We start from the raw sequence: 12,662 nt of genomic DNA, 5'->3' as shown, positions 1-12,662 counted from the left end.
ATATATTGATCTTTTATTTATTATTAATAAAACCAAACACACCTGTACTTTGTATCCAGTTTCCTTTCTACCCATATTTGATAGTTATTAGCATTTTTCTACCATTCCTAGTATCTTCTTGTCTGTTGTTTCATTTTACTCTTTTGGTGCTGCAGTGTTATTAGCCCCATCATACATAAGAGGAAGAGAGGTACAGGACCCAAAGCCACAAACCTTGTGAGGGTCTAGAACTGGGTGGCAATTGTCACTCTATAAGACCCAGTTCTCTCTCTCTCCTGTCCCCCTCTCTCTCTCTCCTATCTCCCTTCATGGATTGTGTGGGAAGTAGCTTCTGTTTCCAACATTTCTAAGAATTTCAGATCTGTTGCTACCAATCCATTCAGTCAAAGATTTCCATTTTCACTTTGAGACAGCAGTTATTGAAAAAGAGTAAATAGAAAATATATGTTAGGAATGGATCACATGATCTGAACTAAAAACAATTTAATACAGGATAGAAAACCTACCTGATCAGGCAATCTCAAGTTAGCAATTATAGCTCAACAACAATAAAAACCATAATATTTATTAAGTGTCTGCACTGGGCAGGGCACTGTCCTAGTCATCAGGGTTACAGATATGTATTATTAATAGGTTATTAAGTATGAAATTTCTGATTTCCTTAAGTACTAAGTTTGACAGTTGCTATTTCTGACATTTCACTTTGACACCTCTTGTTTTATTTTTATTGTAAAGATACATCCTTAGTCTTTCAAACACATGTTTTTTGGCTTGTGGTTATCTTTTACATTTTTAAAGAGCAATTTTTGTGAAACCAGGGATAAATAAAAAATTGGTGTTGTTTTGAAATATGAGTCCTGTCTTGGAACCAATGCAGCACAAACAGCTCAAAATATCACCAAAGTGTTTGGGAAGGATGTGGCTAATGAACGCACAGTACATAAATGGTTTGAGAAGTTCCATTCTGGTGATTTTAATCTTGAAAATGAGCCACATGGGGGACCTAAGACCAGGGTAGATAATGATGAGCTGAAAGCTGTAGAGGAAGCAAATCCATCTCAACCTACATGTGAATTAGCAAGGTTTGATGTTACTACTCCACCAATACGGGACAATTTGAAACAAATCAGCAAGGCAAAGAAGCTGGATAGATGGCTCCACATGAATTAAATGAGCATCAGAAGAGATACTCTTCTCAAAACTTGCCTTTCTTTGCTGTCATGACATAAAGGCAAACCATTTCTATACCATATTGTTACATGTGATGAAAAATGGATTCTTTTTGACAATCACAAGCATTCAGCACAATGATTAGATAAAGATGAAATGCCCAAACACAGTCCAAAACCGAATATTCATCAAACACAAAAAAAGGTTAATGGTGTCTGTTTGATGGTCCAGCACTGGTATTATCTACTACAGCTTCATGAAACCTGGTCAATCCATTACAGCAGGTGTCTACTGCAACCAGCTGGACAAAATAATGAGGATTCTTGTGATTAAACAGCCAAGATTGGTCAATAGAGACAGGCCAATCCTCTTGCAAGACAATGCTTGACTGCATGTCGCACAAACAATGCTGCTCAAACTACAGAGGCTGGCCTTGGAAGCTCTCTGTCATCCACTGTATTGACCAGACTTTGCGCCAACTGACTACCACTTCTTCCAGGCTTTGGGTCACTTCTTGCAAGGAAAATATTCAGTTCTCAACAAGCTGTGGAAAACGCCTTTCACAATTTCATGGCCACTTGCTTTCCAAGCGTCTTTGCTGCTGACATAAACAAGCTACTGTTAAGATGGCAAAACTGTGTCAATAGTTTAGGCACATACTTTGATTAATTGTACTGCTTCTTGTTTGAGATATAATAAACTACACTTTGATTTGAAATTGGACATTTCATATTTAATGACCCAAAAGAAAAGCCACTCCTTACCCCTGAAGGCCGACTAGTAAGAAAGACAGACTATATAGAATAATAACAACAATATTTCTATCATATGCCAAGTGTCTAGTAAATGGCATGAACCTATGGTTCCCAATTTGTAAAATATGTTATTTCAGTGGATATAAAAATTTAAATGTGCACCAATTCTGTATAACTCAAATAAAGTAACAAAATTGTAGGTATGTGGTAAGGGTGAGGCAGTTGGGTGATGGTAGTGTTCATAATGTTTATAATACCAAGTAATATTTCTAAGATACCAAGTAATATTTCTAAGACAAACTGTGAATATACATTCTGCTAATACTTTATATCTTTGAGCAGGTTACATTTTCCAAAAATATACCAATATATTTTACACCACTACACCATTATATGTCAAATGGTATATACCATTATATAACAAATATACCAACATATCCCATTAAACACACTCTTCTTATGATATGAGGCTGATACTCCTCTATGGTAAGCTGATACCTATGGTCCCTGCCTTGAACCTGGGTGTGTCAGTGACTATAGCAGAAGTAATGCTAAGGGCTGGGTGCCATGGCTTATGCCTGTAATCCCAGCACTTTAGGAGGCTGAAGTGGGAGGATCACTGAGGCCAGGAGTTCAAGACCAGCCTGGGCAACATAGCAAGACCTCAAAAAAGAAGAAGAAAAAGGAGGAGGAGGAGAAGGGGGAGAATGAGAATAAAAGAAGAAAAATGCTAAGAGACTTCTGAGACTAAGTTGCAAAAAGGCAGTAGAGTTTCTGCCTGGGTCCTTCTGTCTTTCTCCTTCGACAGCTAACACTGAGTGGAGCAGAGGTGAGATGTCTTCCCTGAGCCTCACCCAGATTGCAGATTCATAAGCAAACTAAACATTATTGTTTAAAGCCACTAATTTGGAGGTGATTTGTTATTACCAGTAGATAACCAGAACCATCTGCTATCTCACTTAACCCCCACAACATTTGATGAGACCTCAGCCATACTAGGTTTTTTTTTTGTTTCCTCAACATGCATGCCTCTTCAAATTTACCATTCCCTCTCCCTGGAATGGTTTTTCCCTCTCTTTTTGCCTCCATAACTCCTCCTTATCCTTTAAACCTCATCTTATGTGAAGGAAAAGCCTTTTATGACCACCTCTTCGACCAACTGGGTAGGATGATTTATAATATGCTCATGTTACTTTCTGTAGCACTTAGCTACCTACATCCATACCTTTTTTTTTTTTTTGAGACAGAGTCTTGCTTTGTTGACCAAGCTAGTGCCGTGGTGTCAGCCTAGCTCACAGCAACCTCAAACTCCTGGGCTCAAACAATCCTACTGCCTCAGCCTCCTGAATAGCTGGGACTACAGGCATGTGCCACCATGCCCGGCTACTTTTTTCTATATATATTAGTTGGCCAATTAATTTCTTTGTGGTTATAGTAGAGACGGGGCCTCGCTCTTGCTCAGGCTGGTTTTGAACTCCTGACCTTGAGCGATCCGCTCGCCTCAGCCTCCCAGAGTGGTAGGGTTACAGGTGTGAGCCACCGCGCCCGGCCCATACATTAGTCCAGATCTGTCTCCTTCATTGAGATGTAAGCTCCATGAGGACACGGGCCACACCTCTCTTTTTCTTTTCTGTTTTTTTAAAGACTAGTCGAGTGCAGTAGTGAGAAGGGGGAAAGTAGAAGAACAAGGAGTTCAATCTGTAACTGACTGTGAACAATCAAGTGAGAAAACTCACTACCTGTGCTAAATAACTCTCAGAGTCATGAAAGCAAATCAGTGCATAAATATACTTGACTCCAAAGCTCTTACTATTGAGCACTGTAAATATTGCCTTTCAATAAGGCCCAGGGCAGTGTTTTGTTTGTTTTTTGAGACAGGGTCTCGCTCTGTCACCTGGACGAGAGTGCAGTGGCATCGTCATAGCTCACTGCAACCTCAACTCCTGGGCTCAATCAAGTGATCCTCCTGCCTAAACTTCCTGAGTAGTTGAGACTACAGATGTACACCACCATGCCCAACTAATTTGTTTTTATTTTTTGTAGAGACAAACTCCTGGCCTCAAGCCATCCTCCTCCCGTGACAGTTTTGATGCTTAGAAAGATTAGGAACTATTTTCATGGAGAAAAGGTACCAGATAAATTGAGACAGAGGGATAAGAACGAGGTGAGAAAGGCTTTGTAGAGGACATGAGACTTAAGCTATGATTTAAATGTAGATCTTTAATAAGAGGAGAGGAGATGGGAGGAGGAGGCAGTCAGGGCAAGGGTGTCAGTAAAAGATGAGTGGTAGAAATATCCCTGGGCTATTTACGGAAATGTAAATGGATCATTCAGCTGGAGCAGAATTTTTGAAAAGGATCAGTGAAGGAAAGATCAGAAAGGGAGATTAGAGCCAGATTTGGAGTGTTCTTGAATGCTACGGCTGCAGAGTTTGGACTAGAGCTAGGGAAATGTTGCAAAGAATAGGGTGGTATGGACAGGTAGAAATCTGAAATCAAATAAATTCATATTTAAATCCTAGTTCTGCCATTTACCAGCTGCATCACCTTGACATCACTTAATTGTCTTCAAGTTTTAGTCTTCTTCTATAAAATGGGAATAATAACAGTAACTATTTCACTGTACTATTGTGAGAACCAATTAGATGTTTCTTTTAAAGTGTTTAGGCTAGTGCTTGGCACATAGTAAGGCTTAATAAATGCTCACTATTGTTTTAAAGAGGAGGAAATATATGCAGTGTTTTAATAATATATGAAACGCAGAAAGGCAGGAATGGCTGGAGGCACGAGAGGGAAAGGGAAGGTTTATTGGACCGCAGCTGGCAGGAAGTGCCGGGAGTGGGAATGAAGAATTTAATTCATGAGCTAGTTGAGAAATAAATGGTAGGAGACATGCATCATTGGATATAGGGCATGAGGGCTACTGAAGTATAAGAAAAGATGCCTCCAAAGCTGAAAAGACTGAAATAACATAGGTGCCCCTGATGAAAATGGAGGGGGTGAGTAAAAAATGACATTGTCTTGCGGAAATGATAAGTTGGCTTTGGGTGGGGATTTGAAACTACAGAAAAACATACAAAAGATTCCAAGCAAAAGTGTGAATGTTTGCACACTTTGTTTTAGGCATACTCTGCTTCTTCATTCTTCACCTGTTCATCTTTTTCGGGACCCCAATCCTCTGCATCACCCTCTCCTCCCGCGAGCACACACACACACACACACACACACACACACACACACACACACACACACACACTCTTTGCTCCTCTTCTCCTCAAAAGCTGCTCTGGGAAAGAATAAGATAAAGAGCCATACTTCAAAGTCAATCAGATTCACATTCTGCCTCTTACTAGTTAGGAGACCCCGGGTAGATTGTTTGATTCACTGAGTCTTAATTTCCTCATCTATAAAATGGGGATAATTATAGTACCTATTTCGTAGGTCAGGGGTCCCCAATGTATGGTGAGTTGTATAATTATGTCATTATTTATTACAATGTAATAATAATAGAAATAAAGTGCACAATAAATGTAATGTGCTTAAATCATCCCCAAACCATCCCTCCCATCCCCAGTCTGTGGAAAAATTGTCTTCCATGAAAACAGAAGTCTGGGGGCCACTGTCGTAGGGGGTTGATGAAGTTTAAAATGAAATGATGCAGGTAAAATGCTTAGCATGATGCCTAGTTGTTAGTAAGTATGTATTAAAACACTGCCTGAGAAAAGAATCACATTACAGGAATTCTTTCATGAGAATAAGCTTAATAATTAACTGCTTCTCAAATACAGTCCAGAAACAGATCCATAAATGATTAGTCCCATGATTAATGGCATAAGGTTAAATATGGTCTTTTAAATATTTATTTATTTATTTAAAATATCTCTGCATCAACTTAATAAAACAGTAAAATAATTAATCTTGATTCCTACATCATACCATATGCAAAAGTCAATTTAAAGAAAATATAGGAAAATATCTCCATAATATTTTATAACTTCCTTATGGCGAGAAAAAAAATTTAAATAGGACACACAAGGAGCTAACCATAAAGAAAAAAAATTAAGAAGTTCTGTTCATTTAAAAGACTTTATTAAGAAAATGAAAAGTTAAGTCACAGAGAAAACATCTCTGTGGGAGAAAACATCCGCAGTATGTATAACCAACAAATTATCAGAAAATATAAACATCTTTGAAAATCATTACATAAAAGGCAGAAACACCATAGAAAATTTGTGAAAAAGATGACCAGAGAAACTCACGAAAGAAGATATCCAGCCAGCCACAGTGGTGTGCACCTATAGTCCCAGCTACTTGGGAGGCTGAATTGGGAGGATGGCTTGACCCCTGGAGTTTGAGGCTGCAGTGTACTGTGATCTCACCTGTGAAAAGCCACAGCACTCCAGCCTGGACAACATAGTAATACCCGATTGCTAAAAAAAGAAAAGAGAGAAAGAAAAGAAAAGATATACAAATGGCCAATGCACATAAAACAAATGTTCATCTTTACTAATTATCAGAGAAATGCAGATTAAGAACACAATGCCCACCACTATATAACCACCAGAATGGCTAAATGGAAAAGAGAGATCTAGTGTTGGTGAAGATGTGGCATGACTATAACTCCTATGCTGACAGTGGTTGTGTAAATTGGTACAACCACGTCAGAAAAGGTGTTTAATAATACCTGCTAATGCTAAACACACATATCCTATGTCTTATATATTCCACTCCTCCATATATTTCCATAGAGAAATATATATGTGTTAACTGAATGACCTGAACTAGAATGTTCATATCAGCTCTATTTGTAAGTAAAAAACCGGAAGCAACCCAAATGTCCATCAGCATTAGAATAGTTAAGTAAATTGTGGTTTATTTGCACAGTAGAATACTATACAGCAATGAAAATGAAAACTACAACTATGTGCAACAACATGGATAAATCTCATAAATATTAATAGAATGTTGACCATAAGAAGCATTGCTTAGGTAAAAGAATACATATGTGTTCACATGATCACATTTACATAAAGGACAAAAACAAAAATAACTATGTGAAATAATATATATGTTAATTAACTAGATTTAATCATTCCACAGTGTATATATACTTGAAAATAATATGTTGTATACAGTAAATGTGTACAATTTTGTCTGTCAATTACAGCAAACAAACAAACAAAGTAATCTGTCAGGTTCCAAGTCATGATGGTGATTTCCCTGGTAGGGGTGTGGGAAATGACAAGGAGGCTTCCGGGGAAATGTCGATGTTCTATATTTGATCCTGGTGTTCATTTCATGAGTGCTTCATTCACATCTATGATTTGTGCACTTTGATGTGTGTATGTTACAGTCAATAAAAAGTTTACATTTTAAAAAATTTAACTACTCATAAAGGTTTTTAAAACTATGATGCTAAATGGTAAATGGAAGTTTGGGTGATTAAAGCAATTTCAGGCATGAAAGAATAGAGAATGGATAGGTGGAATTTCCTGTGGCTACAAAAATTATGCCAAATAAATGCTTACATACTCAAAGACAAATTTCCTGCAGGCACCAAGTGGGAGGCCCACAGGGGCTCTGTAAATGCTGAGAAAGACACTAGTCAGCATCCAAAGGACTGAGAGTGCCCAGGCCTGGAACACTTGGCAAGGTCAGCCTGAACTTCCTGTATATTTTTATAAGCTCAGATCTGGAAGAAGGCGACTCCACAACCTTCATACTAGAGTTCAGTCCTTGAACAGAGAGACACAGCCTAACAGCTATCTTCTGCAAGCTGGCCAAACGTCGGCCCCTTGCTTGTATAAATGTCTGGAGGAGGCTGCCAGAGAAGTTGCACTGCACGAATCCTGTACTTGGAATGGACATCGGAAAACAGAGGGGAGAGACAGCAGTATACCAATTACCCAAATGAATTGATTGTCATTTTTAGGGCTGCTCCCAGGAGGCAAGAACAGAGACAGGATGTCTATAAACCCCCCCCCCCCAGGCAGTCCTGCATAAGGAGCCTTGTGATTAAGAGATAAGGAGACACTTACCTTGTCAGATGAGATGAGAAGCAGAAACCAGGAACACAGGAAACTGATGTGCCTATTTTCTGTCATATAATATCTGCCGGTATGAAGATTTCGTGCCTCGCTTATGCAAAGGGAAGAGACCTGCTGTAAAAATGAAAGTTGATGCGTGCTGTGTCTCTGGATCATTCCTCAAGGCCTGGCTGGGCCTGGGGCTATGATCATGGAAAAGACAGAATGCCTTCCTTCACAGCTCACCTTCGGGGTGGCGGGCAGTGATGGGAACAGGCACAGAGGCTATGGGGGCTCCAGGGAGGGTCCCCTAACCCTAAAAGAAGGGAAACTAGGCAAAGGCTTTGGAGACAGAGGACTTTATGTTTATGTTCAAAAAGTTTAAGCCACAGGGTTTAACTCTGTTGTCCAAAATGTGTTGACTTTGCATCCAAAGGAGAAAGAGCCATGGCACCTCTCAGCTTCTCTCTCTATATAAGATATAAGCAAGTCCCAAGTAGGAGTTGACCATATTACATGATTTCACAATTAATCAACCCTAAGTTGACATGTAGAGAGTGTGATCAATTAAAATGTCCAGTGAAGTAGGTCAGGTATTTAAGGATACATGTCATCATTATTATGTGGTCAGGTGATTTGACTTAAATAATAGGAAATTTTCCTAAATGATACCTTAATTAACAAATTCTCTGAAAGTAAAAATCTCTGTAATTAGTTGTCCTGGTACTGAAGGTGACAATTGGTAGTAGGAAATAGAAATATTTAAGAACCCACAGAAAATGTAAATGACTGAATAGGTTTAGGGGAACAGTGGTGAATAAAAGATGCAGAGTTCGTATCCCTCCTCACTTTGGCTATATAAAAGTAACAGCACCTAAAGTAATACTTGTGTTCATAAACAGAACTTTTTAAATGGCTCATTTTATTGCCAGGAATTTTGTGAAATAACATGGGAGGCATACAATAGAAATACAGGCCAGAATTGCTAGGGCTATCCATTTTTCAAGAGAAGCTGGAAATCTGAATTTTTAGATTCAATACCTTGATTTTGAATATTGGCATATAATTCAAGTTTAAAAATTAAAGCAAAATGTCCCATGGACATGCCATTTCTGTGAGCTGCATTCAGTCCATAGGATGCAAATTTCCAAAGGGGATGGTCTATTCCCCTCTGGACCCTGGGTCATATAAGGACCTCTTATATAACTTAGAGAAAATTCACAGGTGCCCCTTGTTTAACTCATGGCAAGCCTAGATACAGACCCAACAAATTCCCATTCCTTGTCCGATAAAGGATGAGCTGAACTGCTTGTGCCCATTGATCATTTGAACAAAATGTTTGTTGACTACATTTTGGTACAGCTTTTCTCGTCCCTCCAAGCCCCTGTGCTTTGACTCACCCTCAGCTCAAGGTGGCACACAGACCCTCCTCAGAGCAGGCTGGCCTCTGAGAAAGACATTCTCTGGCCTACCATCCCTGGGTCAGTGGTGGTGATTTGGAAGCAGAGGTTATGACACTGCGTTGGATGCGTCTCTTGGGGATAAGACTCCTGGTAAGTCAAGCATGGGGACTCCTTCAAGGGAAGAGTCAAAAATTTTAAACACTCAGGAAAGGGCTCTTGGGTCCTGGGCCACAGCAAGGGGCAGGCCTTAAATTCCTGGGCAGGAATATCTACACTAGTTGAGAACATCAGGGTGTCACCCAGACTGGAGGGATGGAATTCACATGCCATAGCACACTGACAATGTTGCATTTTACCTGAGCCCTTTGCTCCTGGAAAACAGTGGAGATTAAAGAAATTCCACTCCCTGTCCTCCCTGCAATTTTTTGGTGTGTTCTGGAAAACAGCTTACTGCAAATAACTACTCTTTCTTATATGACTTAGAGAAGATTCACAGATGCCCCTTGTTTAACCCGTGGCAAGTCTAGACACAGACCCAACAATTCCCGTTCCTTGTCTGATAAAGGATGAGCTGAACTGCTTGTGCCCATTGATCATTTGAACAAAATGTTTGTTGACTACATTTTGGTACAGCTTTTCTCGTCCCTCCAAGCCCCTGTGCTTTGACCCACCCTCAGCCCAAGTTGGCACACAGCCCCTACTCAGAGCAGGCTGGCCTCTGAGAAAGACATTCTCTGGCCTACTATCCCATCGGGCCACACTTCTTTCTGGTTCCCCACACCTGGTTCTTACTAGCCTTGTGTACTTCTCTCTGTAAGAGAACTCCCTTTTGCTTAACTCTTGAGACACTTGCAGATCTCATGGTCAGTGTTCTCCCTATTGTAGCAGTCCACTTCCCCTATTGCAAGAGTCCTTCCTCCCTACCTGCCCTTGCAATCATCTTTTTTAATTAGAGCCTTTCTTCACTAAGTGCAGATTTGCTTTTATTTGGCAATGTCCTTATGCAACCTATTCTCTTTGGCATAATTCTGTCAATAAAATGTGCGGCAGAAAATGGTCTGAGCCATTACATATTGGGTGCTGCCCTCTCACATTACAAGAATTAAGCAGCAGATGATTTGACTCCAGGTCACTAGACAGGGAGGTGCTAGAAGGCAAGAGCAAGTCACTAGTCTCTCTTGGCTTCCATGATGCTATGCTTAGTTTTCTCTCTTCCTCAGAGCTGTGCCCTCTTAGGCTCCTGCTGTTCTGTGTCACCAGGGCTGGGTATTCTCCACCTTCCATTCTCGGCCATTCCCATGGCTCAAACGACCACCTACAAACCGATGCATCCCAGTTCATATCTCCAGCCCAGACCTCTTTACTGAGCTGAGACTTCCATATTCGCCTCTCCATTTAACATCTCCTCCTGGCTATCTACAACTATTTCTGATAGAGAGAAATCCCCTTCCAAGAACCTGTTGAGATCTCAAAGGGCCTTTAACTCAAAATACTCTTTATACCAAGGAGTCATATTTTGGAGTGAAATTTCCTGAGCTCCTTCATGACCCAAACGGAAATTTTAACTCCTGCTCCAAAATAACCCCACTTCCTCTGCCAGTCTTTCCTTATCACCCTGGTGCTCAAGCCAGAGACCTAGAGATCCCCTTTGTTTCCTCCCTTGCTGCCACTGCAGCCCCAGCTCACTCAGCAAGAGCTGTCAGCACTGCCTCATCCACGGCCACGCAGCTAGTAAGTGAGCCGGCATGTGCTCCAGGCTGCAAGACTTTCAGGTTCTCCACTTTCAGGTTCTCTGCTATCGAGACCACATTCTGGTCATGGCCTCTCCCAACATTAAAAGATAATTTTTTAAATTATGATAAAATATATACAACAATATTTATCATTTTAATAATTTGTAAGAAGATAATTCAGTGGCGTTAATTATAATCACAGTGTTGTGTAACTATCACTATCTATACCCAAAACTTTTCCTTCATCCCAACAAAAACTCCTCACCTATTAAGCAGTAACTGCCCATTCTACCTTCTACCAGCCCTGGTAACCTCTATTCACTTTCTGTCTCAATGAATTTGCCTATTTTAGGTTCCTCATATAAGTGGAATCATACAATATTTGCTCTTCTGTGTCTGGTTTATTTCACTAAACATATTGTTTTCAAAGTCTATCCATATTGTAGCATATATCAAAGTGTTATTCCTTTTAATGGCTGAATGATATTCCATTTCTGTATATACCACATTTTGTTCATTCATTCATCTGTTGACTAATACGTGGGTTGTTTCTACCTTTTGGCTAGTCTGAATAATGCTGCTATAAACATTGGTATACAACTTATCTGTTCAAGCCCCTGCTTTCAATCCTTTTGCATATATACCTAGGAGTAGAATTGCTGGGTCACGTTGGGATTTCTAGGTTTAACCTTCTGAGAAACCACCAAACTGTTTTCTATAGCAACCGCACCATTTTAGATTCCCACACTCTCCACATCCTCACCAACACCTGTTATTTTCCTTTTTAAAAAAGTATTATTATTAAAATCATCTTAGTAGGTCTGAAGTGATATCTTATTGTAGTTTTGATTTGCATTTCCCTAAGGACTAATGAGTATCTTTTCATGTGCTTATTGGCCATTTGTGTATTTTCTTTGGAGAACTGTCTATTTAGGTCCTTTGCCCATTTTTGAATTGGGTTCTTTGTTTTGCTGTTTTTGAGTTTTAATTCTTTATTGTTTGTTCCTGCTATAACAAAATACTATGGACTGGGTAATATATAAGTAATATAAATTTATTTCTCACAGTTTTAGAAGCTTGGAAAGTCCAAGACCAAGGTATCAGCAGGTTTGGCATCTGATAAGGGCTTGTTCTCTGCTTCCAAGATGAGGCCTTCTTGCTCTGTCCTCACATTACAGAAGAGTGGAAGTATGAGGTAGTTAGCAAGGGATTCCAGATCTGCTAAGGATGAAAGTTTGTGCCTCACCTTGGTGCAATTGCTCCACCTGGAAAGGACAAGGGTGGGCTCCAGGCCCCCATCTTGGTCCTGCCCTACCTTAATCCTTCTCTGAGCTACTGCCACGCCTGGGAGAGGAGGTAATACCTTATGAATCAGCCAATCAGAACTTAGTGCACCAACTGCAAAAATATGCAGAGGACTTTCTAGCCCATAGGCCAAGCAGCATAGGAACAATTGAGTCCAGAAAGTGACCTAGAACCCATATGTGTAGTAAGACTCAGGTCATGAAACTCCCAACTATCCAATCAAAGTGGTTCCATAGTGTTGTTTGAGCCACAGAGAGGTCCCTATTTGGAT

The 12,662-nt window shown here is 40.0% G+C and overlaps 1 protein-coding gene across 1 annotated transcript in view; it reads right to left on the bottom strand.

Moving 5' to 3' along the window:
• The window catches only part of LOC105872267 (protein FRA10AC1), a 76,373-nt gene that overhangs the window by 34,628 nt on the left and 29,083 nt on the right, over positions 1-12,662 (bottom strand). Inside the window, exons 2-3 of the mRNA XM_076009965.1 lie at positions 7,963-8,082; positions 6,304-6,354 (exon numbers count right to left, since the gene is read on the bottom strand). Of these exons, the coding sequence (XP_075866080.1) occupies positions 6,304-6,354; positions 7,963-8,082 (171 nt within the window). The remainder of the gene's footprint in view (positions 1-6,303; positions 6,355-7,962; positions 8,083-12,662) is intronic.

The sequence above is a fragment of the Microcebus murinus genome, chromosome 14 (assembly GCF_040939455.1).
Source record: "Microcebus murinus isolate Inina chromosome 14, M.murinus_Inina_mat1.0, whole genome shotgun sequence".
Classification (NCBI taxonomy): Eukaryota; Metazoa; Chordata; class Mammalia; order Primates; family Cheirogaleidae; genus Microcebus; species Microcebus murinus.
Note: the sequence above shows the minus strand (reverse complement) of the source record. Positions and strands in the feature narration are given on the sequence as shown.